This window comes from Gorilla gorilla, chromosome 2, assembly GCF_029281585.2.
Source record: "Gorilla gorilla gorilla isolate KB3781 chromosome 2, NHGRI_mGorGor1-v2.1_pri, whole genome shotgun sequence".
Taxonomy (NCBI): Eukaryota; Metazoa; Chordata; class Mammalia; order Primates; family Hominidae; genus Gorilla; species Gorilla gorilla.
This window is the reverse complement of record NC_086017.1, coordinates 130,784,884-130,808,705: the sequence shown is the minus strand read 5'-3', so window position 1 is coordinate 130,808,705 and position 23,822 is coordinate 130,784,884. Positions and strand designations below refer to the sequence as shown.

At 36.8% G+C, this 23,822-nt stretch overlaps 1 protein-coding gene across 2 annotated transcripts in view; it reads left to right on the top strand.

Moving 5' to 3' along the window:
- GSK3B (glycogen synthase kinase 3 beta) overlaps positions 1 to 23,822 on the top strand; it is a 273,914-nt gene that overhangs the window by 147,789 nt on the left and 102,303 nt on the right. For both annotated transcript variants that reach the window (XM_019024078.4, XM_031009212.3), the window contains exon 3: positions 623 to 706. In XM_019024078.4, coding sequence (XP_018879623.1) covers positions 623 to 706 — 84 coding nt within the window. The remainder of the gene's footprint in view (positions 1 to 622; positions 707 to 23,822) is intronic.

Here is a 23,822-nt window from a genome sequence, read left to right as displayed (position 1 = left end):
CATAACTTTGAAACTTCCCAAAGGGAAAATAGTTTTGTGTGGTCTACAAATCTATCAGGACTGTATAATTTCTTTTCTTTTCTTTCTTTTTTTTTTTTTGAGATGGAGTTTCGCTCTGCATTCACTTTTTCTAAAACTTAGCAACTGAGCTCTTTTCATGGAGTTGATGCTCAGTTGTTTTTTTTTTTTTCACTGCATCTTAGAAAACAATAAGGTCAAGCTATTTGTGGTAAAGTAACAGTTCTTACAGTTTTGAATTCGTGGGAGACTGTTATTTTTGTGAAATATACAAATGAATTGCTAGAAAGATGAAATTTTTAAAAATATAAAATATGGATCCTAATTCTTATTACCATATTCTTAGATATCAATTCTCTCATTGTTATGAAAGCTCTAAACACTCTCAATTTCTGTATTTGTCTTATTGGAGAGCAGTAACAGATAGTTCATGGACTAGTAACAAATATTTTGCAGATCAGAACCAGTCTACAGATCACACTTTTTAGTAGCATATCTATAGCCTGCTAATTTTAGTGCTTAATGTTATTTCAGAAGCATCTTGTTCAATATGATGAATAGCTGTTATCCTTTAAAAATATGTTTTTATGTGTTTCCTTTTCAGAATCGAGAGCTCCAGATCATGAGAAAGCTAGATCACTGTAACATAGTCAGATTGCGTTATTTCTTCTACTCCAGTGGTGAGAAGGTAGGTTTGACACAAAGTGTGTACTGAATATTGTGATAAATTTGTTATTTTTCTAGAAATTAATCTCCCCACCGCTCATAGACAGTTTTGCTAATGGAATGGAAAAATTCCGAAACTCTTGCCCCAGCAATACTCAGCCTAAGGTATGGTCATTGAATATCATTAGTTATATCAGGAAAGCATTAGTAAGATAAAGGGAATGCACTTTTAAGAATTTTCTTCTTTGTTAAAGTATGTCTTCACTTCTCAAGAAAATCTATATACTTTTTTTTTTTTTAAAAGACATCTATGTTCCTTATGTGCTTACGCAGCCCTCTGATAGTTTACCTATTTATTGCAGGGAGGAAAATTAAGTCATTTTGTTAAGTGAAGTTGATAAGAGGTAAAGAGGTAGCAAGAGGACTGATAGGAACAGAATGAGAGTTAAACATTTGGAAGCAAGTTGAGCCATCCTTGGCCAGTGAAAAAGTTGGAAAAGATGTAATATTGCAGAGCTTACTTTAAGTGATCCCTATGTCTGACCACATTGAATTCTGCGAAACCAAAGGATAAAGAAGACTTTGTGCTGTTAATAACTCCTCCCAACCTCTTTCTCTTCAGAAGACACAATAATCAATGAAGTTGGAGCAAAGAAAATAAATTTCTTCTGTTTTTCCTTGGTGTCTTTATTTTTCTGCCTGTCGCTATCCTTTCTTTCTTTTCACTGGTTTGGAGTGCATACGCAGGGCAGGTAACAAATCACTTGATTCTTTTGGCTAAATAAATATGACTTTGGATAACTTCAGTTGGTATTTTGGACTTCAGATTTCATGCATATAATATCTAATGTTCTTAGATCCATAATACTTGATTCCTAGCTCAGTGTTCTTGTTACTTTATGTAACTGTTTTTTAGTATAACAGTTTTTAGCCATTTTCTGTTAAGCTTTTTTTTTATAGCAAATATGGCCTGACAACATTTTCTATTAAACTTTATTTAGATTATTTCCATAGAAAGTCTTTTTTCATTACAGTGCCTATTATATAGGAAGATGTCAATGTATTAAGCCCGAATTTTGATATAAATACCTACAGTCATATAATTGTGTATATACACATATATTACAACCAATACGTTTTAACAACTATAGTTAGCAAATGGGCCCTTTATTGACACTTGCTTTTCAGTTGCTTTTTTTTTTTTCAGTTTAAATGATACCTCTGGTTTACTAGGGATTGTGAACCCTCATAAGTATTAGAGCTTTTTAAAACCTACCAAATGGCCTGTTATTATCTTTATTCTGATCTGTTTTGGCATGTGTTTGCTTTTTTCTGTCTCTTCCTAAGTAAAATTGTACAGCCTCTGTTAGGTTCACAAGTACACTCTTTGTAATGAAATTTTGCATCTTCATTTTGTTGTTGTTGTTGTTGTTGTTACTAGATACATCATGATACTCCTGGGTAAGAATTATTTGTTCCATAAACTGCTGGATTACAATAGATTCATTTGAAAAAAGGCCTCCTCCCAGAGTTCTTAAACATTTTCTCTTTGATTACTTACTTTACTGTATATAGCATTCCTTATATGCTAGGCACTGTTTTAATGCTTTATAAATATTAACTCATTTAACTCTTAAGAAGTTGAAGAGCAGAAAAGAAAGACTATCAAACCGTTTGAATGCAAGGCACCTGATGGCTTACTTGTCTGGTTTTGGTTTGGTGGAAAGCTCCTGTCATAGTCAGCTCTTGCCCTGACTTAATCCTGCATTGGGGGTGACAGCTGACTGCCTCTTATCTGTATGCCCCAGAGGATAATTTCCTCTCTGCTGCTGTTCTCAGTTTCTTACTTATCTTAAAGGTTCTTACAGATAAAGAGCAATTAGAAGTCATTAACAGAGATTAACCTCTATTATAAAAAGTAATAGACCTAATATTTTCTTTATGTCAGAACTTTCTCTTGAGCTTTGTAAATTTTCCAAAAATTTTTTTAAAAAAAGATACCTCCTAATTTTGGGATAGCTTCATTAAAAACAAAAAGGAAGAAGAGAAGAAAAGTTGTGATATATTGCTGAAAATAATGGTCCTTCTTTGTCAATAAAAGGAAATTTTTCTAAGATGTGCAGAAATACATAGGTTCAAGACTTCCCGTAATCTCCCAGCCACCAAAGAGATAATTTCTTTTTGCCCCATTCATGATCTCCACTTCTGAATTGTTCTGGCAGGACTAAGATATCCTTCAGGAGACCAAGTAGTAAACTATTTCTTCCCATAGGAGAAGATGGATTCTTTTCTAGGGTTGAGTGCTCAGGTTAGTTATTTTCAGTTCTGACTTTCTTGGAATAGGTTACTGAGAGTATCCACTGCTGTTTAGAAAGGAACCTAAATGTCTGTGAAATTCTTGCAAATCCTTGAAGATGATTTATCTTGGAATGTGGTAGTCCTATATTTGGTAGGCATTTTTCTAGCAGAAGCATTATGTATTGCTTATGTATATTATATATGAGAAGAGTTTTGGAGGAGGAAATAATAAATTAATCATTTGAGATGCTTATGACACATGCAAGTAGAGATGCCCAGTAGACAGATAGATGTGTGACTTCGTAGATGGTGGTGGTGGCTCTAGGTGGAGAAGTGACATTGACAAAGTAGGATAAAGAGGGTGTGTAGCCATGTGGAGCTTGGTGGGGAGGAGACATGGAGTGCTGTTTGAGGCCAGGACAGTGAAAAATCAGCGGTTTGGCAATATTTATTGCCTTCCATTTCTAGAATTTGTCAGGAGGTGACCAGTCTTCATTTGAAAGAACTGCAAGGAAACCAGTGCCTTTAGGTGAGATTCAGGTTTTCTCTAGCGCAAAACGGTAAAAAGAACCCTGCATGAAGAAATTGAGGTCATTAGAAATTTTCTTCTTGAGGTTTCAGTTTTCTTTTTGAGGTTTCTTTTGACGTTTAGGTGAGATCCAGGTTTTCTCTAGGGTAAGACAGTAAAAAGAACCCTCCATGAAGAGATTGAGGTTATTAGAAATTTTCTTTTTGAGGTTTTTGAGAGAATGTTATGGGAGGGAGATCAGTGATAAGAACATGAGCCTACAGGAAGTTTGAGGAGGCAATTAGGGAGATTAGTTGAGGACATTGTGAAGATGAGAAAGAATAACTCATTGTTTCAGGATTAGAGAGATTAAAGGCTTGGTTAGGTTCTAGAATAGATGACTTAAAATGTATTTGGGAATTTAAAAAAATTCTCTCATTCTCTATAACATCTCTGACTTTCTTTCCCTCTCTTTTTTCTATCAGTCTCTTTCTCTAGCCCTTTTTTCTCCTTTGTCTTTAGTCTCTCTTCACCTTTCTGGATTCCTCAACCTTTCACTGTAGGCTCCAGGTCTCTATCTTTCTGTTTCTGGGCTTTTGTCCCCCTCTCTTGGTCTGTGTCACCCCCTCTTTTTGGATTTCTTTTCCCTCCATATAACTCTTTCTCTTTTCTCTGTCTCTTTCTTTCTTGTGTCTCTCTTCTCCCCCACACCCTTTTTCTCTCTGTCTCTCTCCCTCTCTTATTTCCTTTTTATGGGTCTCCATCAACCTCTTTCTCTGGGTTTCTATACCCGTCTTTCAATGGGATTTTACCCATCCCACTCTCTTTCTGATTGCTTCTAAATCTGTATATGGGTTCTCATCTGTCTTAAATCTTCTTCGTTGTCTCTCTTAGTGTCTCTTCTGTCTGGGCCTCTATTACTCCCTTTTTGGAAAATGTTAAGGAAAACAACTAAATTATTCACTACTACTGTCCTGACCTTTGACTTCAGTTCTGTGTATCTTATTCCATACGTACATGTTTATATAGGTGTATGCATAATTATTTATGATCTCATAAAGATTTTTTTCTCTTGCCTCATAATATGTATAGGTATTTTGGTTATCTAATATTCCATTATTGTACTATATAATATTTTATCTATTCCCACATTGTTATTTTTAATTTTAGAATTGTAGCTAAGCTACCCTGTGGCCTTGTCGTAATTTCTGTCTGTAAGTACTTTTGCAGCTCTGGGAGAATTAAAGTAGGATTTCTGTAATAACAGGCATGTTTTACATTTCATTGACCACAGTTTGACTGAATGGTATGTCTGTTTTGGTAACCTTCTTTTTATTGTATTCTGCCTTTTGCATTTTAAAGACTTTCTTTAGGGATAGTGGATAATCAGCTTTTATCCTGTAACAGGGGAAAGGGGTAGCCAATGTAACTAGAAGAAAGAGGAATTAAGTCAGGACAGAGATTAGAGATGTGTACTAATTAGCCTTAGTTTTCTGGTTGGAATTATTAATGTTTGCTATAGTAACTAGAGCATCATGTAGTCAATTCATATACTCTATGTTACCCAGTAGTAACTAACTATGATTTAGTTTAGAGTAAGTAGTACCTCCTCTCTTACCTTCCCATTAGAGAAAAATGAGATATTTGAGTGTTTTGAAACCCTGGGCTTATAGTTTTGTGAGTTGCAACTATCTTACAGAATAGTCTTTCTCTTTTTTTTAATATTTGGCAGTAGAAACTTTCTACATCCCCAATGAAATTTTCTGAAGACCTCTGATAGAACATATGAAAAGCAGAGTTGCCCTCGTTGAAGCTAAGGTGTGGGATCAGATGATTTTGCCTTTTCTGAGTTATAGCTTACCCCAAAGAACTCTAGGACTCTGAAGATCATATGATAAAAATGTTATGAGCTGGGTGTGGTGGCTCACGCCTGTAATCCCAGCATTTTGGGAGGCCGTGGCGGGTGAATCGAGACCAGCTTGGCCAACGTAGTGAAACCCCATCTCTACTAAAAATACAAAAAATTATCTGGGTGTGGTGGCGGGTGCCTGTAATCCCAGCTACTCGAGAGGCTGAGGCAGGAGAATCGCTTGAACCCAGGAGGCGGAGGTTGCAGTGAGCCGAGATTGCCCCATTGTACTCCAGCCTGGGCAACAACAGTGAAACTCCGTCTCAAAAAATAAAAAATAAAAATAAAAACTGTGTTATGTCTTCACAAGATCCTTAAATTTTATTTCAATCAATTAATAGTTTTCTGTAAGAAAAACTTCTCTAAGTAACTTTTCATTTAAAAGTTTTTTTCCTTGTGGTTCATAGATTACTTTAATAATAAAGTGAAAAACCTCTGCCTTCTACTTTGTGAGAGACTGTTCAAATAACAAAGATGACAGTTGATTTTATTTCTCATGCCACCTTTGTTCTATTGATAGTAATGGGGGCCTGTATCCAGAAGGGGAGGATTGTACCACTGCATCTGGGATCAGGGAGCAGAATGCTGTGCTTAATTTTGCTGGTCTGCCACTAGCTCTGGAGAGGAAAGGGTAGGGGTGACATATATGCCAAGGATTCATTCTGAAAAGTAAAGAGCACTGGCTTTGTAGCTAGAAATATTTGAGTTTGCATTCCATTTCTGCCACTTGATAGTAGTATGACTCTAGGCAAGATATTTACTTTTATAAGCCTCCTCCCCGCCATCTGCACAGTAGGGGTTTTGTAAGGAACAAATGTAATAAGGTTATCACGTGCTCATTATAGTACCTGGCATATAAATTAACACTTAATAAACATTAATTTACTATTTTACCTATTATTGTGTTTATTAATAGCAAATATATATTGTGCTTTTTATATGTCAAACATTGTCCTGAGCTGTTTACATATTTTATAACTCACTTAAACCTCATAGCAACCAATTAAAGAATGGGTACTATTTTATAGAAGCACTATTTTATAGAAGAAACTGATACAACAGCCGTTAAGTAAGTTACCATACAACTACTAAATGGCAATGTTGGGCGTCAGCTCCAAGTAGTCTGATTCCAGAGTCTGTATAGTATGCTATAGTGTTTAGCATAGAACGTACATTCCTCCAGAAGCAGTGTGCTAGAAAGAGAACATTAAAAAATATCTTAGTAAATTATCAAACAAGGGGAGATTATAATATTAATAGTAGTATTAGGCCAGTCAAGGTGGCTTACGCCTGTAATCCCAGCACTTTTGGGAGGCCAAGGTGGGTGAATCTCCTGGGGTCAGGAATTTGAGACCAGCCTGGCTAACATGGTGAAACCCCATTTCTACTAAAAATAAAAAAAATTAGCCAGGTGTGATGGCAAGTGCCTGTAATCCCAGCTACTCAGGAGGCTGAGGCAGGAGAATCGCTTGAACCCAGGAGGCAGAGGTTGCAGTGAGCCGAGATCGAGCCATTGCACTCCAGCTTGGGCAACAAGAGCGAAGCTCCATCTCAAAAAAAAAAAAAAAAATAGTAGTAATAGTTGCAGTACTAGAGGTAGTGGTATTGATAATAATAGCTAAAAGGTATGAGATACTATATGCCAGGCATTAATCTAAACACATTACTTATATTTACTCATTTAATCCTCACAACGGTTCTATGAAGAGGAGATGGAGAGAAGTTAAGTGACCTGCCCATAGAGTGATTTAAACCAGTATTTTAAATTTCTAGTTTGCAGGAAGTATGTGACTCTTCTAAAATAAAGATTGTGCATTTTTTCGAGGGAGCTAGCTTGGGTGTTTTATTAGGTTTTCAAAGAAATCTCTGACCCCCAAAAGATAAAACAGAACTATCAAGCCATTCACCCAAGAGCCAAGGAGATATAATTATAGCAAGCTATGTAAATATTTATAAATATTTATTAGAAATGTTTTGATGAGATTTGAGCCCCCGCAGTCTAGCTCTGGATTCCATTAACCTTCCCTAATACCACCACTCTTAATTTTAGTATATGTTTTTCTTTTAATAAAGAACTTTTATCAGAGGTTTCTAAAACTTGTATGTATGTATGTATGTATATGTACTCATTTCTAATTCAGTTTTAACTTTTTTGAGAGCAGGTATGTGTGCATATGGTTATATTAAGGGATGAAAGAAAGAAAGAAAAGGCCAAGAACAGTTCCTTCTTAATTTTGAAGCAGTATAGTATAAAGAATCAATATGAGTATGAATAGTGACTCTGCTGTTCATGCGTCTGGCCATGAGGACTGGCTATGTGTCCTCAAAGCAAATTGCTTAATTTTTCTCCTTATCGCTAAAATGAGGGTAATATATGTATGTATAATATATATACTTGTGTTTTATATATATTTTTATATATATACTTGTGTTATATACACCATGTGTATACACACACACACACACACACACACACTTATGTTACTGTGAAAATTGTGGCCATGTAAGTAAAATGTTTATAGTATCATGTATTAGTTTTTCTTTCATTACCTCTAACCATTAGTTCTTGGTGTTCCCTAGGGTTTTATTCTCCATTTTTCTTTACTTTCATACTTATCCTGGGCCATACTCTCAATCCTTGTGACTTCAGTGACTCTCTAATGTTTATCTTCAGTTGAGGTCTCCCTGATGAACTCTAGAGCCTCAAATTTTAGTACCAACCAGAAATCTCTACCTGGAAGCCTGAGCCGTCAACATTTAGCATGTTAGAATTTACGACTCCCCTTATCCCTGCTATATATCAATTATTGGAATAAGAAACCTGGATGTTATGCTAGACCTTTTTGTTGACTTATTTGAATCTGTTCTTTCTATTTCACTGATAATGCTGCCTTAGTTCAGGCCCACATTATTTCTTATCTAAACTCTTGGTGATTTCTCTTCTTCTAGTACATACCTTTACTTCCTCCCCACCCCTAGCCTAAACAGTATTTTAAAACAGGGATAAATCATAGATTATTCTAAACAATTAGAAGAGACAATATGGGTCATTGTCTTAAGAATTTATTGTCTGGGTTTACCAAAAGCTTTATATGATAAATTAGCATTGGAGATGTTGGAGATGGGAGTTGTGACCATCCCTAATGTAACATGGCAGCAGGCAATCCTTCTGATTGTATCACTTCTTCAGTTACCTAAAAGGTAAATTCCAGATTTCTTAGCATGACATACAAGGTCTTTGAACATCTATATAGTGACCTTACTTGACTCATCTCTCCTTTCTCACAGGCTATCTATGTTCTAGCCTTGCCCAAAGTATGTGCAATTGTCAGAATATGTTGTATTATCCCTGTTAATGCAAATACCTTCTGGAATGCTTCTTTCCTACCCTCCACCCCTGCTCTATTTTTGTTGAGTTCTTTTTCATTGTATTGTCTCTGCTCAAAAGTAGCTCCATCTGATATCTCACTATTTTCTCTCCCCCCAGCCCCCCTTTTAGCCCCAAAAGCTTCTCTCTCCTTGGAATATCTTGCACATACTTCTTTCATGACATTTTTCTTGTATTTTAATTTTTTTTTTAACTGATCTTTTTACTAGGTTGTGTAATTCTCAGCAGCATGGTGAGATTTTATTGATTTTGTTTCTTTAATGCTTAGCCCAGTGCCTGAGACAATGTGAAGTTGGCTATGTAGATTTATTGAAAGCCTTCTAGATAGTCCTAGAAAACTGAGAGCTAAAATAGGCTCAGCCCAGATATTAACATTTGTTTTTTGAAGTATATTAAGATTTATTATAGGTATTACAATAACTATTTCTATAGATTGTGTTATTGTAAAGGAATTATTTTCTTAATTTTACTTTTGGGATATTCACTGCTGAATATCAATATATAATTGTATAGAATTCAAGAGCATTAATTACGTATATGATATAATGCAGCTATCACTGTTATTTTTAAAACATTTTCAGTTTTATCACGAAATGGAATTGGAGTTTATCAGATGCCCTTTTGGTGATAATTGAAATGATCGTGTGGGGTTTTTTCCATCATTTTATTAACATGATATATTACATTGATTTTCTTATGTTGAACCACTGTTGTATTCCTGAGATAAAGGATTATACCCCAATCTTGGTAATGGGGTATAATCCTTTTAATATGCTATTAGATTTCATATTCTAGTATTTTCATGAGGATTTTTGCGTTTATATTTATAAGGGATATTGGTTGGTAATTTTTCTTTTTTGTGATGTGTTTATCTGGCTTTGGTATAGGGTAATGCTTGCCTTGTAGAATGAGATAAGAAGTGCTCCTTCCTTTTCTATTTTTTTTTTAGAAGAGTCTTAGAAAGATTATTGTTAATTTCTTCTTTAATAAACTGGCAGAAGTTACCACTGAAATCATCAGGTCCTGGACTTTACTTTGTTGGGAGGTTTTTTTCTTTATTACTAATTAAATCTCTACTTGTGTGTATGTTTGTTAAGATCGTCTGTTTCATTTTGAGTCAGTTTGATAATCTGTGTGTTTGTAGGAATTTGCCCATTTCATCCAGGTTGTCTAATATGTTAACATACGATTGTTTGTAGTATGCTGTTTTCATCCTTTTTGTCTCTGTGAGGTTAGTAGTAATGGCCCCACTTTCATTTCTGATTTTAATTCTTTTTCTTTTTATTTGTCAGTCTATCCCTACATCTAAACTCTTTTAAGGGTTTATCAGTTTTGTTGATTGAAAAGAAAAAAAACTTTTAGTTTTGTTGATTCTGTTTTTTTCTGTTCTCTGTTTTATTCATCTCCATTCATAAATTTCTTATTTCCTTCCTTCTGTTAGCTTTGGGTTCAGTTTCTTCTTTGTAGTTCTCCGGTTGTAGAGTTAGATTAATGATTTGAGATCTTCTTTCTTAATGTAAGCATTTACAGCTGTAAATTTCCTTCTGAGCACTGTCTTTGCTGTATCCCGTAAGTCTTGGTATTATGTCTTAACTATTTAAAAATTTTTCTTGTTTAAGAGTATTATCTTAGTCAGTTTAGTGCTGCTATAAAGGAATACCTGAGGCCAAGTAATTTGTAAAGGAAAGAGGTTTATGTGGCTCACAATTCTGCTAGCTAGAAAGTGAAAGTCTCAGGCTGCCTCCACTTGTGGTGGAAGGTGAAGGGGAGCCAACATATGCAGTGGTTACGTGGCCAGATAGCAGAGAGGTGTCAGGCTCTTTTTACCAACCAGTTGTAGTGGGAGGGAACTCATAGAATGAGAACACATTCATTACCAAGAGGAAGGCACAATTCCATTCATGAGGGATCCACCTCTGTGGTCCAAATACCTTCCATTAGACCCCATCTCCAACACTGAGGATCAAGTTTTACCATGAGGTTTAGGGGGACAAACAGTCCAAACTATAGCAAGTGTGTTGTCTGTTATCTTCTTTGAACCATTGGTTGTTTACAGTGAATTGTTTAATTTCCACACATTTGTGAATTTTCTGGTTTCCCTTCATTACTAATTTTTAGTTTCATTTCATTGTGGTCAGAAAAGATATTTCATATGATTTCAGTCTTTTAAAATTTATTAACATTGTTTTGTGGCCTAATATATGGTCTATCCTGCATAGACCTATGCTCAGGTGCAAAATAATGTGTTCTCTGCTATTTGGGGGTGGCTGTATTCTGTATATGTATGTTGGGTCCAGTTGGTTTATAGTGTTGTTCAAGTTTTCTGTTTCCTTATTGATCTGTCTTGATGTTCTGTTCATTATTGAGAGTGGTATATTGAAGTCTCCAACTATTGTACAGCTGCCCATTTCTCCCTTCTATTCTGTTAGTCTTTGTTTCATGTATTGCGGGCTGTGTTGTTTGGTGCATTTGTGTGTATAATTGTTATAGCTCCTTGATGACTTGATTTTTTTTATCAACATACGATACCCGAGGCTAGGTGCATTGGCTCACACCTAGCCTCCCAGCACTTTGGGAGGCCAAGGCAGGTGGATCACCTGAGGTCAGGAGTTCGAGACCAGCCTGGCCAACATGGCAAAACCCCATCTCTACTAAAAAATACAAAAATTAGCCAGGTATGGTGGTGTGCGCCTGTAATCCCAGCTACTCAGGAGGCCGAGGCAGGAGAATCACTTGAACCTGGGAGGCAGAGGTTGAAGTGAGCCGAGATCCTACCACTGCACTCCAGCCTGGGTGACAGAGCGAGACTTTGTCTCAAAAAAAAAAAATTATATATATATTTATATTTTATATATATATTTATATTATTTATATATATAACCTGAAGCGTTTTATTTTTTTCTTCTGGCCACCGTTCTGGCTAGAGTCTCTAGTACAGAAGAGATAAATGCAGATAAATGCTTACTAGAAGAGATAAATGCAGACATTCTTGTTCTTGCTCCTGATTTTAGTGGTAAAGCATTCAGTCTTTCATCTTCAAGTGTGATGTTAGTCTTGGGTTTTTCATAGATATAATGTTATCAGTTGAGGAAGTTCTCTTCTATTTCTAGCTTGTTGAAGCATTTTTATGAAAGGATGTTGGATTTTGGCAAGTGCTTTTTCTCTATTGATTATGTGGTTTTTGTTTTTATTAAAATGGTGTTTTATATAAGTTGATTTTTGAATATTAAACCTACCTTACATTTCTGAGATTAATCTCACTTGGGTCATAGTGTGTAATCATTTTTATATGTTGCTAAACAGTACTTTGTTAAGAGTTTTTGCATCTATATTCATAAGGGATATCGATTAGTAGTTTTATTTTGTTTTTGCTTTTCTTGTCATGTCTTTGGTTTTAGTATTGGGTAATACTGGCTTCATAGAATGACATTGAGAAGTATTCCCTCTGCTTCTGTTTTTTGAAAGAGTCTGTGAAGAATTGGTTTTAATATCAATTAATAGGAACTATTTAGATAAACAGTGTAGAACTGATGTATGCCAAGGAGTACAGAGTATTTTAAAGACTTGGTGATGTTTAATAGCACAGTGTGTGTAGAGGAGATACAAGTAGTTTGAAATTGCTGGTATATAAAGTTGGGGTAGTGGGGATTGTAGTGGAGATGAGGCCAGGAATGTAAAAGTGGGTTCATATATGATTAGGTCAAGGTCAGCCTCCTAGTATAAAAATAATTTTGTTGTCGTTGTTCTTTTTCAGTTAGATGAAAACCCCAAATTACAGAAATGGTACCTTGATCAGGTGGACAATATGCAATTCTCCCCTCTTTTCCTCTCTATCTTACTATATTATGAAAATTACTGATAGAAGTGAATTTTATTCAGTGAAATAAAGTGATTACCTATCTAAGTTCGCTTGGTCTATCTTCCTTAAAGTTTTATGTTGATGTCTTATTAAAGTGGTTTATTGATTATCTGGATGAAACTTGACTGATGAAATGCTAACATTTTCAATGGAGTATGACCTAGGAAGTGAATATATAAGTAATAATAAAGCTCTTGAGTTTGAATTATCAGGACCTCCTCATAAAGTATAAATGTTACTGACAGCAAATGAGGTGGTAATTATCATCTGCTCAAAAATAATCTAGGAGTTTCTTTTGAATATCAGTTGTCATCTGTTTTTATGTTATTTTAATATGTCAGCAAAACTAAAATGTTATTACATGCATACTATTTAAAAAATTGAAGTAATACAGAATGGAGTAAATTAAAATGAAATATTTTTTACCCTAATCCCTAAATTCCCTAATCCCACTCTTAACAGATATAAATTTCTTATATGCATGTATGAGCACATATATTATATGTAAATGTAATAACATATGTATTTTGGAACATGTTCCCTTTTTACCAACAATACAGTAATAGGGCTTTTTATGTTTATATGGACAGACCCTGCAAAGTTTCCCCTATTGTTAAGATATTAATATGGTACATTTGTTACAGTTAGTTAATTATTATAGTTTATTCAGATTTCCTTAGTTTTTGTCTAAGGTCTTTTGTTTATGATCCCATTTGAGATACCACATTACATTTACAAAGTATAAGAAAGAATACCACATTGAGGATCCCTCATTACAATGTAATGAGATGTTAGTGGTCTTATCTTACTTACCTGCATGGCAGTTTCTTAGACTTTCCTTGGTTTTGATGATCTCGACAGTTTTTTGGAGTACTGGTCAGATGTTTTGTAGGATGCCTCACTATTGGAGTTTGTCTGCTTTTTTAATGATAAAACTGGGGTTACAGGTTTTTGGCAAGAAGACAACAGAGAGGTAAAGTGTCATTTTCATCACATCATATCAAGGACACATACTGTCGACATGCTTTATGAGTGCTGTTAACTGACTTTCAAGACCTGACTGATGTAGTGTTTAGTTTTCTTGACTGTAAAATTACTCTTTTCCCCACTCTTTCCATACTTTATTCCTTGGAAGGAAGTCACTATGCAGAGACTACACCTAAGGTGGGAATTATGCCCCTATACTTCTTTTCCTTAATGGTGGAGTAGCTACACAAATTATATCGATTTATTTTGCGTAAGAGACATGTCTCTTTTCCTCCATGTATTAATCTATTTAGTCATTTATTTCTATCAGTGTGGATTTGTGGATATTTATTTTATTGGCCAAATTGTCCCAGGTTTGTCCATTGGGAGTTCTGTCAGCTACCTCCTGTGCTTCTTGTTTGTTTTTTTGTTTTTTGTTTTATTTATTATTATGGTTATTATTTTTAAGAAGGAGTCTCGCTCTGCCTATCAGGCTGGAATGCAGTGGCTTGATCTCTGCTCACTGCAACCTCTGCCTCCCAGGCTCAAGCGATTCTCCTGCCTCGGCCTCCCAAGTAGCTGGGATTACAGGTGTCTGCCACCATGCCTGGCTAATTTTTTTATTTTCACAAGAGACGGGGTTTCACCGTGTTGGCCAGGCTTGGCTTGAACTCCTGACCTCAGGTGATCCACCCACCTCGGCCTCCCAAAGTGCTGGGATTACAGGCGTGAGCCACCGCACTTGGCGGCTCCTGTGCTTCTTTAACATACTATCATGTGGGTTTTTTGTTTTATTTTAAAGCATGTTTTTGTTTCCTGGCACTATAAGATAATGGCATGCAGATGTGTTTTTAATTTCTTGCTCTTCACAAATTTTATGCATGCACGAGCGTGTACACACAAGAATTGTTTTCATAGATGTAATCCCTAAGGTGTCATTGCTGAGTCTAGTTGGGGGGGCTCTATGTCTTCACTTCTGAATTAATAACCCATTGCCTGCCCAAAAGATTGCATGAGTTTGGACTTTCACAAGAATTGTTGTAGTTCATATTGGATGGTGTTCTATTTCAATACTTAGTTTTCTCAGATTGAATTTTCTTTTCTAGTTTGATAGATGAAAAATTGTGGCTTATCGCTATCTTTATTACATTTCTTTAATTATGAGTGAGGCTGAGCATTTTTCTACAGTTTTGTTGGCCATTTTTATGACCATCTGTTAATGCATATTTCCATATTTCCTTTCTTGTTTTTGTTTGTTTGTTTTGCAGGGGTTGGGGTGAGCAACGGCATGATTTCGATCACTGCAACCTCCACCTCCTGGGTTCAAGCAATTCTCCTGCCTCAGCCTCCAGGGTAGCTAAGATTACAGGTGTCTGCCACCAAATCCAGCTAATTTTTGTATTTTCAGTAGAGGCAGGGTTTCATCATGTTGGCCAAGCTGGTCTCAAACACCTGAACTCAGCCTCGGCCTCCCAAAGTGCTGGGATTACAGGCGTGAGCCACCGTACCCAGCCTATATTTCCATGTTTTCTGTTTGAATAGTGGTTTTTTCTTGTTGACTTCCAAGTACTATTTGTGTTTTAAAGAAAAACAAATCAGGCTTTTGTCATGTGTAGCAGAAGTTTATTTATTTGTTTATTTGCCAAATTGTCATGGTTTTTTTTACTGGGTTTGTGTGAGTTTTTTTTCTTAAGGTAGTATAGATGTTTTACAGTTCTGTGTAATCAAATTGGCATTATTTTTCTCCATGGCTTAGCTCTTTTGTCTTCCAAGATTTGCAGAAATACCCATGTTTTCTTCTGGCACATTTATTATTTTTCTAAAAAAAAAAACCCTTTGGTAATTTTGGTGTTTATTTTGTTTTAAGGTGTGAGATAGGGATGAAATTTGCCTTAATCGTTGTATGCTGGGTGCCTACCCTTTCCCATTTCCTTCCCACAACCTCTCAAGCAAAAAGGCATTCTCTTACCTAATCCACACACTCTTTACTATTAGTACTATATTCTCATCTCTAGCCAGCCTGGCGTACCCATCAGAGAAAAGATAGCTATTTTGGAGATTTTTGCCAGTTGGAATGCCCAGTCCAATTCTGATGAGAATCCTGGGTTACTGTGATGCTGCATTTGATGTCTTATTGCTGGGATCTCTAATATGTTGTATTGCATTCCATCAGATTTTTAAAATTATATCATGATTCTATTTAAAAATGTAACCTCAAGTCATTTTATTTCCTTGACCTCAGAAGTTATCTGGAGATAACACATCATACTAATGTGTTTTCCAAAGGTAGGATGGAGTTATCTCAGCTGTTGTTGAGTTGTTGTTACATGTGATCAAAATTTTGTCACTTAAATTTCTTACTCACTGTGTGGTTTTAATGTGGAGTTCATAGAAAAGTGGTTATCAGTGATTAGAGAATAGTTTATTAATAAAATTAATAACTAGGAAAACTGAGTCATAGAGAGAAATACTCCCTAAATTATAAATTATGTAATTTTTTTGGAAGTTTCTAAGTAAGATCCACTTTGTATAATAGCAGATTCCTTTCAAAGGACTTCTGGCATTGACTCTTTTGCCAGTTTTTTGGAAACCTAGTGTCAGTTATTTGAGGTTAGTAGACTCAGCGTTTTCAGCTCCTGCCTCCCAAATGATACTGTGTTCTATTTAGGTTTTTTAAATTTTTATTTTATTTTTTTATTTCTTTTTGTTTTGTTTTGTTTTGTTTTTTTGAGACAGTCTTGCTCTGTCACCTAGGCTGGAGTGCAGTGGTGCAGTCTTGACTACTGCAACCTCCGCCTCCTGGGTTGAAGCGATTCTCATGCCTCAGCCTCCTGAGTAGCTGGGACTACAGGTGCATGCCACCACGCCTGGCTAACTTTTGTATTTTTGGTAGAGACAGGGTTTCTCCATGTTGCCCAGGCTGGTGTTAAACTTCCAGGCTCAAGCGATCCACCCACCTCGGCCTCCCAAGGTGCTGGGACTGCTGGCGTGAGCCACTGTGCCTGGCCTATTTAGTTTTTAAAGTTTACAATTTGTGAGTATTCTAGCATTGTGTCTGAGAATCCAAAGGAGATAGATTACATTAAGGAAATAGCAAACCTGAGATGTTTCAGAAAATTACGAGCGCTAGAAATGCTGAATCCTGGTCTTCTCAAAATATTAGCATCTTCAGCCTTCTTAATTATGTTGCGCAAGAAGCTTCAAACAAAACTGTACTTTGGAACTGCAAAAATACTACTGTTTTCCCTACATATGGTGTTTCCTAGGGATGGGCACTGTCCCCTCGGGGTTATTCCCTGTGGCTATTTATTTTACATTAGAACATTTGTAAATTTAACAAGAGCATTTATTGGTGCCTTCATATTTCTCATAGTGTAGTAAATTAGATTGTTCAGCCTATAGCAGACATGCTTTCATTAGCCTTCCTTTGATGTATTCTGCTGTGTTAATATTATGAATAAAATATGTGGCCAGTAAAGGGATATCACTACTTCCAATGCAGCATGAGCTATACAAAGTAGAGTGGAATTATCTTCATTGATTTGAACACAATACTTCTGTAGCCTAATGTTGCATGATGATTTTTATTGGTTGCATCTCAGTGTTTATTCTTTTTGAGTTCTGTTCAGTTACACTTCTTTAATTTCCAGATGTATTACTGTCAGGTTTGATCTGGAGTTCCTCTGTTCTCTCATTCTCAATAATACATTGACACTTTGATTTTAGTCATAGGGCCTTTGTTAAATTTCATATTGTGGGTTTGGTCTATCATTCCAGCCCAAGTTCTTTAAATTTTTATTCAATGTTTCATTTTAAGCCATTCTTCTAGGTCTGTGTCAATCTTAGGTGGCTGTGTTGAAATCAGAGGTTATAAATTGACAGCCTAATCTATCCCATGATGTGTTTTATTTGACAAGCACATTCTGTTTTTTTTTTTAAACTAGAATGCTTGTTGTTAGTTAAGTTTTGTACTGTGTGATTTACCAACTGTTGCCCCTTATTGCATTACACAATTTGGCTTCACACTTTTACATATGTTGCTTAGCTGTTGATGGCATTTGCAACCTGTAATAAATGAAATCATTTATAAAAATATTGAGACAAAGGAAGGACAGTTTATAGTCGTGTAACTAGAAATCTCTGTTGAACTTGGCATTCATCTTTTAATCTTACATATAGTTTAAATATATAAAATTAAATAAATGTGTGTGTGTGTGTGTGTGTGTGTGTGTGTGTGTGTGTGTGTGTAGGAGACAGAATCTGTGTCGTCCAGGCTGGGTTGTAGTGGTGCCATCACGGCTCACTAGCCTTGACTTTTGGGGCTCAAGTGATCCTCCCACCTTAGCCTCCCGAGTCGCTGTGACCACAGGCGTGCGCTGCCAGGCCTGGCTAATTATTATTATTATTATAATTTTTTTTTTTTGAGGCAGAGTTTCGCTCTTGTTGCCCAGACTGGGGTGCAATGGCGCGATCTCAGCTCACAGCAACCTCTGCCTCCTGGTTCAAGCCATTCTCCTGCCTCAGCGTCCAGAGTAGCTGGGATTACAGGCATGCACCACCATGCCTGGCTAATTTTGTATTTTTAGTAGAGACGGGATTTCTCCATGTTGGTCAGGCTGGTCTCGAACTCCAGACCTCAGGTGATCCGCCCACCTCGGCCTCCCAAAGTGCTGGGATTACAGGCGTGAGCCACCATGCCTGGCCAATGTTTTTGTTTTTTTGTAGAAATGGTGCCTGCCTGTGTTGCCCAGGCTGGTCTTGAACTCCTGGACTCAAGTGATCCTTCTGCCTTGGCCTCCTACAGTGCTGGGATTATAGGCATGAGCCACCATGCCTGGTTCAGCCTTTATATTCTTAACTGTTAGTGTGATTGTTTAGCAAATGAAGTAAATTGGAGTGTAGTGGTATACACATCTCCAGGTTGTTCATAATTGTGTAATGATTAATTTCGTAAAATGGATCATTAAAATCAAGAAACTTTGTGATTAATAGTTAAAAAAATGGTTTTGACATCTGTGTTAATGACCTTTCTAATACCTGAGACTCACCATTCTTTGAATTCTATTTAATACAGCAATCCTTTTCACATCAATTGAGCATTCTGTTAATTTGTTCTCTTTATTAGACCTCATTTACAATGGGAACTGATTGTTTCTGAATATTGATCTCTGCATTTTTTTCTTTTAGCCTTCAGCATTACTCTTGTTACCCCTAGTTTTGCATATCATCTTATCTCTTACTTTACAAGAAATAGGATCATCACACATAACTCATTCAGCTTACATTTCTTTCCTTTTCCCTAATACCTAATCACTTATTAGATTTAAAGAAAAAAAGATACTATTTTTTTAAGGATGAAAATAGCTAAAACTCGAATCTTTATTGTGTGTTAGGTAATGTATTTAAAGAATTTCGCATTGATGATTTCTTATAATATCATGACAGTTCTTTAAAATAGATACTGTCATTAGCTCTATATTGCAGATGAGGAAACTGATGCTTAGAGAGGTTAAATAACTTGCTCATAGTCACATAACTCCTAGTAACAGAATTGGGACTTCTATATAGTTTTATGTGACTCATGCTAATCTTACTTCTTAATTACTATGCTATATAGTTTGTCTTTGTCCTTGTTTCTTCCTTCTCCTGATTTTCTAGAATCTTGCTTCTTATCCCTTTTCCCTGTTTGTTTTTTTTTTTTTTGATATGGAGTCTCGCTCTTTCTCCCAGGCTGGAGTGCAGTGGTGTGATCTCAGCTTACTGCAACCTCTGCCTCCTGGGTTCAAGCGATTCTTCTGCCTCAGCCTCCCAAGTAGCTAGGACTACAGGCACCTGCCACCACGCCCGGCTAATTTTTTGTATTTTTAGTAGAGACGGGGTTTCACCGTGTTAGCCAGGATGGTCTTGATCTCCTGACCTCATGATCCGCCCGCCTCTGCCTCCCAAAGTGCTGGGATTACAGGTGTGAGCCACCAAGCCCAGCCTTTCTTCCTTTTTTATAACTTTATTCTACCTATGTCTACTTAGCTTACAAATAAATTTGGGTCTCTTTTAGCCAGTAAAAAGTGCAAACAAAAGCCCAGCAACAATGTTTCTTTGACTTTTGCTCCCCTTGAGTTACCAACTCCCAGTTCTCTCCTTACTTTCATCACCAGAGACTTTGTGAGAATAAACTGAATTAACTACCTCCTATTCCTCACCTGCCACCTGCTCACTTGTGAACCCAATAAAGCTTGATTGCTACAGGCACCATGGTCTGAAACCTCTTTTTCCAAGAGCATCACTGAGCATACACCAAGATATTGGGTATAGATCGAATAACCTCTTTTTAGTCCTCATCTTGTCTGCTATTGAAATGCTTCACAGTTTCACCTCTCACCCTTATAGAAATTTCCACTTTGAATCGTCGATGCTAATCTTTCCTTGCTTTCTTTTGCCTCTTAGTTTTTTCTTCATGTTTGCTAAGTCCCCTATGTTATCTGCTTCTTAAACTTAGTGTTTTTCAGGATTCCATACTCAGTCCTTTCCTTACTCTCCAACTCTGGGTGGTCTTCTTAGGTGAACAAGTCTATTCTCATGGCTTCAGCTATTGCCTGAATCTCAAGCTGTACTCCACTCTTGCTTCCTGAGTTTTGCCTTGACCTCTGTTTGCAACCACCTATGTAACTACTCAAAGTGTTCTGAGATTCATTAAGTAAAAGTTCAAATAATTTTTCCTTCAAACCTTTCTACTGTTTTTGCTTTCTGTGTCTCATCACCTATTTGGTTGCCCAAGCTTAAAGACAGTTAAATTAATCCCAATCTCTTTGTTTCTTGGATTCTCTATTAGTCTCATGTTCAACTAGCCGGTATACCTACCCTACCTTCCCCCTGCTTTAAAAAAAAAGTCCCTATTGCCTTATGCCCTGATTCAGCCTTTGGACTCTTGTAGAAGGTTTCCAGCTGCTTACCCTGCATTCATTCTCACTTTCCCAAGTCTCCTCTCCATACCCATTTTCCATAATACTGTCTGAGTTAAAACAGACATGTCAGTTTGTAATCTAATTTTTTTCTTCAAGCTTTATTGATATAATTGAAAAATAAAAATGTATATATTTACAGTGTACATGATTTTTATATGTGTATACATTGTGAAATATGTAATACTACATTTTTAAAAATGCCCATTGCCCCTACACTTAATTTAGTCAGCAAATATTTACTGAGTACCTACTGTATGCTAGGCACTATTCTACATGGAGATAGAGCAGTGAATAAAACAGACAAAAGCCTTTGCCATCATGGAGCCTTGTCTAGTCAGAGGAAGCAGATAAAATAAAATAAACTATGTGGTTATACAATGGTAAGAGTCATTTATAAAGTGGGGAAGGCAGATGGGGAATGTGGAGGTGGAGGAATGGGTTGTAATTTTAAATGGAATGATTAAGGAAAGCCATACTAAGAAGGTAACACTTTTACCAAAGATTTTGAAGGAGTTGAGACAAATGAGCTTTGAGCATGTCTTGGGGGAGAACATTCTAGGTTAAAGAACTAGAAGTCCTGAAGTACAGAATCCCTGAATCTGAAAATGTACCATATGTGTTCAAGAAATAGCAGGGAAGTAGCTTGGCTAGAGAAAAGTAAGCAGTGAGGACAGCAGTGGAGTAGAAGAAATAATGAGATGGGTGTGTAGTACCTTATAGACCAATGAGGTGGAGTAGAAGAGATACAGTCTAACTTGACTTGATTTTAGTTGATAGTAGACTGGAAAGGAATAAGGGTAGAAGCAGACCATTTAGGAAGATATTACAGTAATCCACGTGAAAGGTGATAGTGGCTTAAACGAGGGTTCTACCAGTGAAGATGATAAGTGGTTAGATCCAGATAAATTTTAAAGGTGGAACCATTCATATTTCCTGGCATTTGGATATGAGGGTGTATGTGTGGGTATAGGTGTGTGTGTGTGTGTGTGTGTGTGTGTGTGTGTGGAAGTGTAAGAGAGAAGGGGCTGGGAGTTGATTAAGGATGATTCTAAGGTTTTCAGCCAGAGCAATACCAGATACACAGTTGGATATACTAGTGTGGAGTTAAGGGCAGAGGTCTAGTATATGTGTATGTATTTATATATAATCAGTGTATAGTAGTACTGAGCCATTAGACTGGATGAGATTATCAAGGGGGAGTGAGTTTAAAGAACAGAAGAGATCTGAGGACTAAGTCCAGGGATCTTCCAATTTTTAAGAGAGCAAGGAGAATAGGAGGAAGCAGAAATGGAGAAAAGAAGAGTTGTCTGTAGGGTAGGATGAAAACCAAAAAAGTATAGTGTCCTATGAAGTGAAGAAGGTGCTTCAATGAAAGGAACGTGATTGACTTTTCCAAATGGTAGTGCCAAGTCAAATAGATGAGAAGGGTAAGATGATGACTGAAAATTGGCTTTGGATTCAGCAACAAGGAGATTGTTCATCTGGAATAATTTTGGCATAGTGGTAGTGAAATTCTGTTGGAGAAAGTTTTAGAATAGGAGGAGAGAGGAATTGGAGAAAGTCAGCTTAAGGAGAGGAGGCAGAAATGTGGTGATTAGGGTGGTTAGAGATAGTTTGTTTTTTTTTAAGATGGGAGAAATAATAGCAAGTTTATGTGCTGATTGTAATGTTTCCACACGGAATAATTAATGCAGAAAGACAAAAAAAATTCTGGAGCAATGACCTTGAGTACAGGACCATTTTTGTTTTTGCTTTAACAGGTAGTGATGTTTGCCTTAGGAAGGAGCTGGGTTAGCTTATCTCTAGTTACAGAAGTAAAATAAGAGTATATGGAGATAGATGCTGGTAGGTTAGTGCTTGTAGTGATGCAAGCAAGGTCATCTGTTGAGGCTGAGGTTAGAGAAGGAGTGTTAGAGGTTGAAGGAGGAGGAAAGAAGAAATTAAGTGGTCTGGAAAAGTGAATGGACCAGGAAAGTGTATAATTATTGCTGGACAAATTGATTTTGAGACAAGGTGTAGCTGTCACCCAGACTGGAGTGCATGGCATGATCTTGGCTTATTGCAACCTTTGCCTCCCAGGCTGAAGCCATTCTCCCACCTCCTTCTCCCAAGTAACTGGGACTACAGGTGCACACCACCACACCTGGCTAATTTTTGTATTTTTTGTAGAGATGGGATTTTGCCATGTTGCCCAGGCTGGTCTCTAACTCATGAACTCAAGCGATCTGCCTGCCTCAGCCTCCCAAAATGCTGGGATTACAGGCGTAAGCCACCACGCCTGGCTAACAAATTAAATTTTGATGATGACTTGAACATGACACCAGTCAGCATAATTAGAGGTTTCTTTGCAGCCGTGTTGAGCTCTTTGGTCGTAAACATGGACTGGGCAGAAAGCTGAACTCAACCAGGGTTGTGGAAAAACCACAAGCTTTTTCTTAGATATTTTTGGCTTTGCGGGCTATCTAGTCTCTGTCACAACTACTCAGTTCTGTCACTGTAGTCCAAAAGCAGCCATAGACAATACTTAACTGAATAGGCATAGCTCAGTTCCATTAAAAGTTTATTTTTAAAAACAGGCAGCAGACTATTCCTGTTGTTTGTTGACTCTCGTGTTAGAGAGAGAGGATAATGATGGACCGTGGAATTTAAGCAGGCTAAGAAGGGAAGAGAGGAGAACATAAGTGCGTGAAGTGTAGAGAGAAGGTAGTAGGGTCAATGGCATGATGTTTCACTGTTTCCTAATCTCTGCTGTACTCTTACATGACCTTACGTTTTGAATATAGTTTTCTCTCTCTGCGTGAAATGCTCCTTTTATACACAGTTTAGATGTCATCTCTTTTATACTTTTATTTCCTCTGCTGTGGCCACTGATAATATGGAAAATGCTCAGTAAATGCTGAAAATTGAAATTCTCCACTTCAGTTTGATAGGTAAGATTATTTCAAATTGGGAGATTGTGAAAGTTTGTTTATCCACAGTATTTCCCACTCAGTAGCCAAGTCTATGCTTGAACATGGTGATTCTCAACTTTGTTTTCTGCTTCAGTTTACCTGATACTGGCCACATGAACAAGGTAAGGGCAGTGCCCTGCTCTTCCTTCCTACTTGGTGCTTAAGTTAGAATGCCTTTCTTTTTCTCCACTGGTGTTGTTGAGTTGGTGTCTTTATGCTGCAGAGCATGGATATTTAAGCATAGGACCTGTAATAAGCTTGTGAGTATGGTAACACGTTGCCTTATAGGTTATTTTT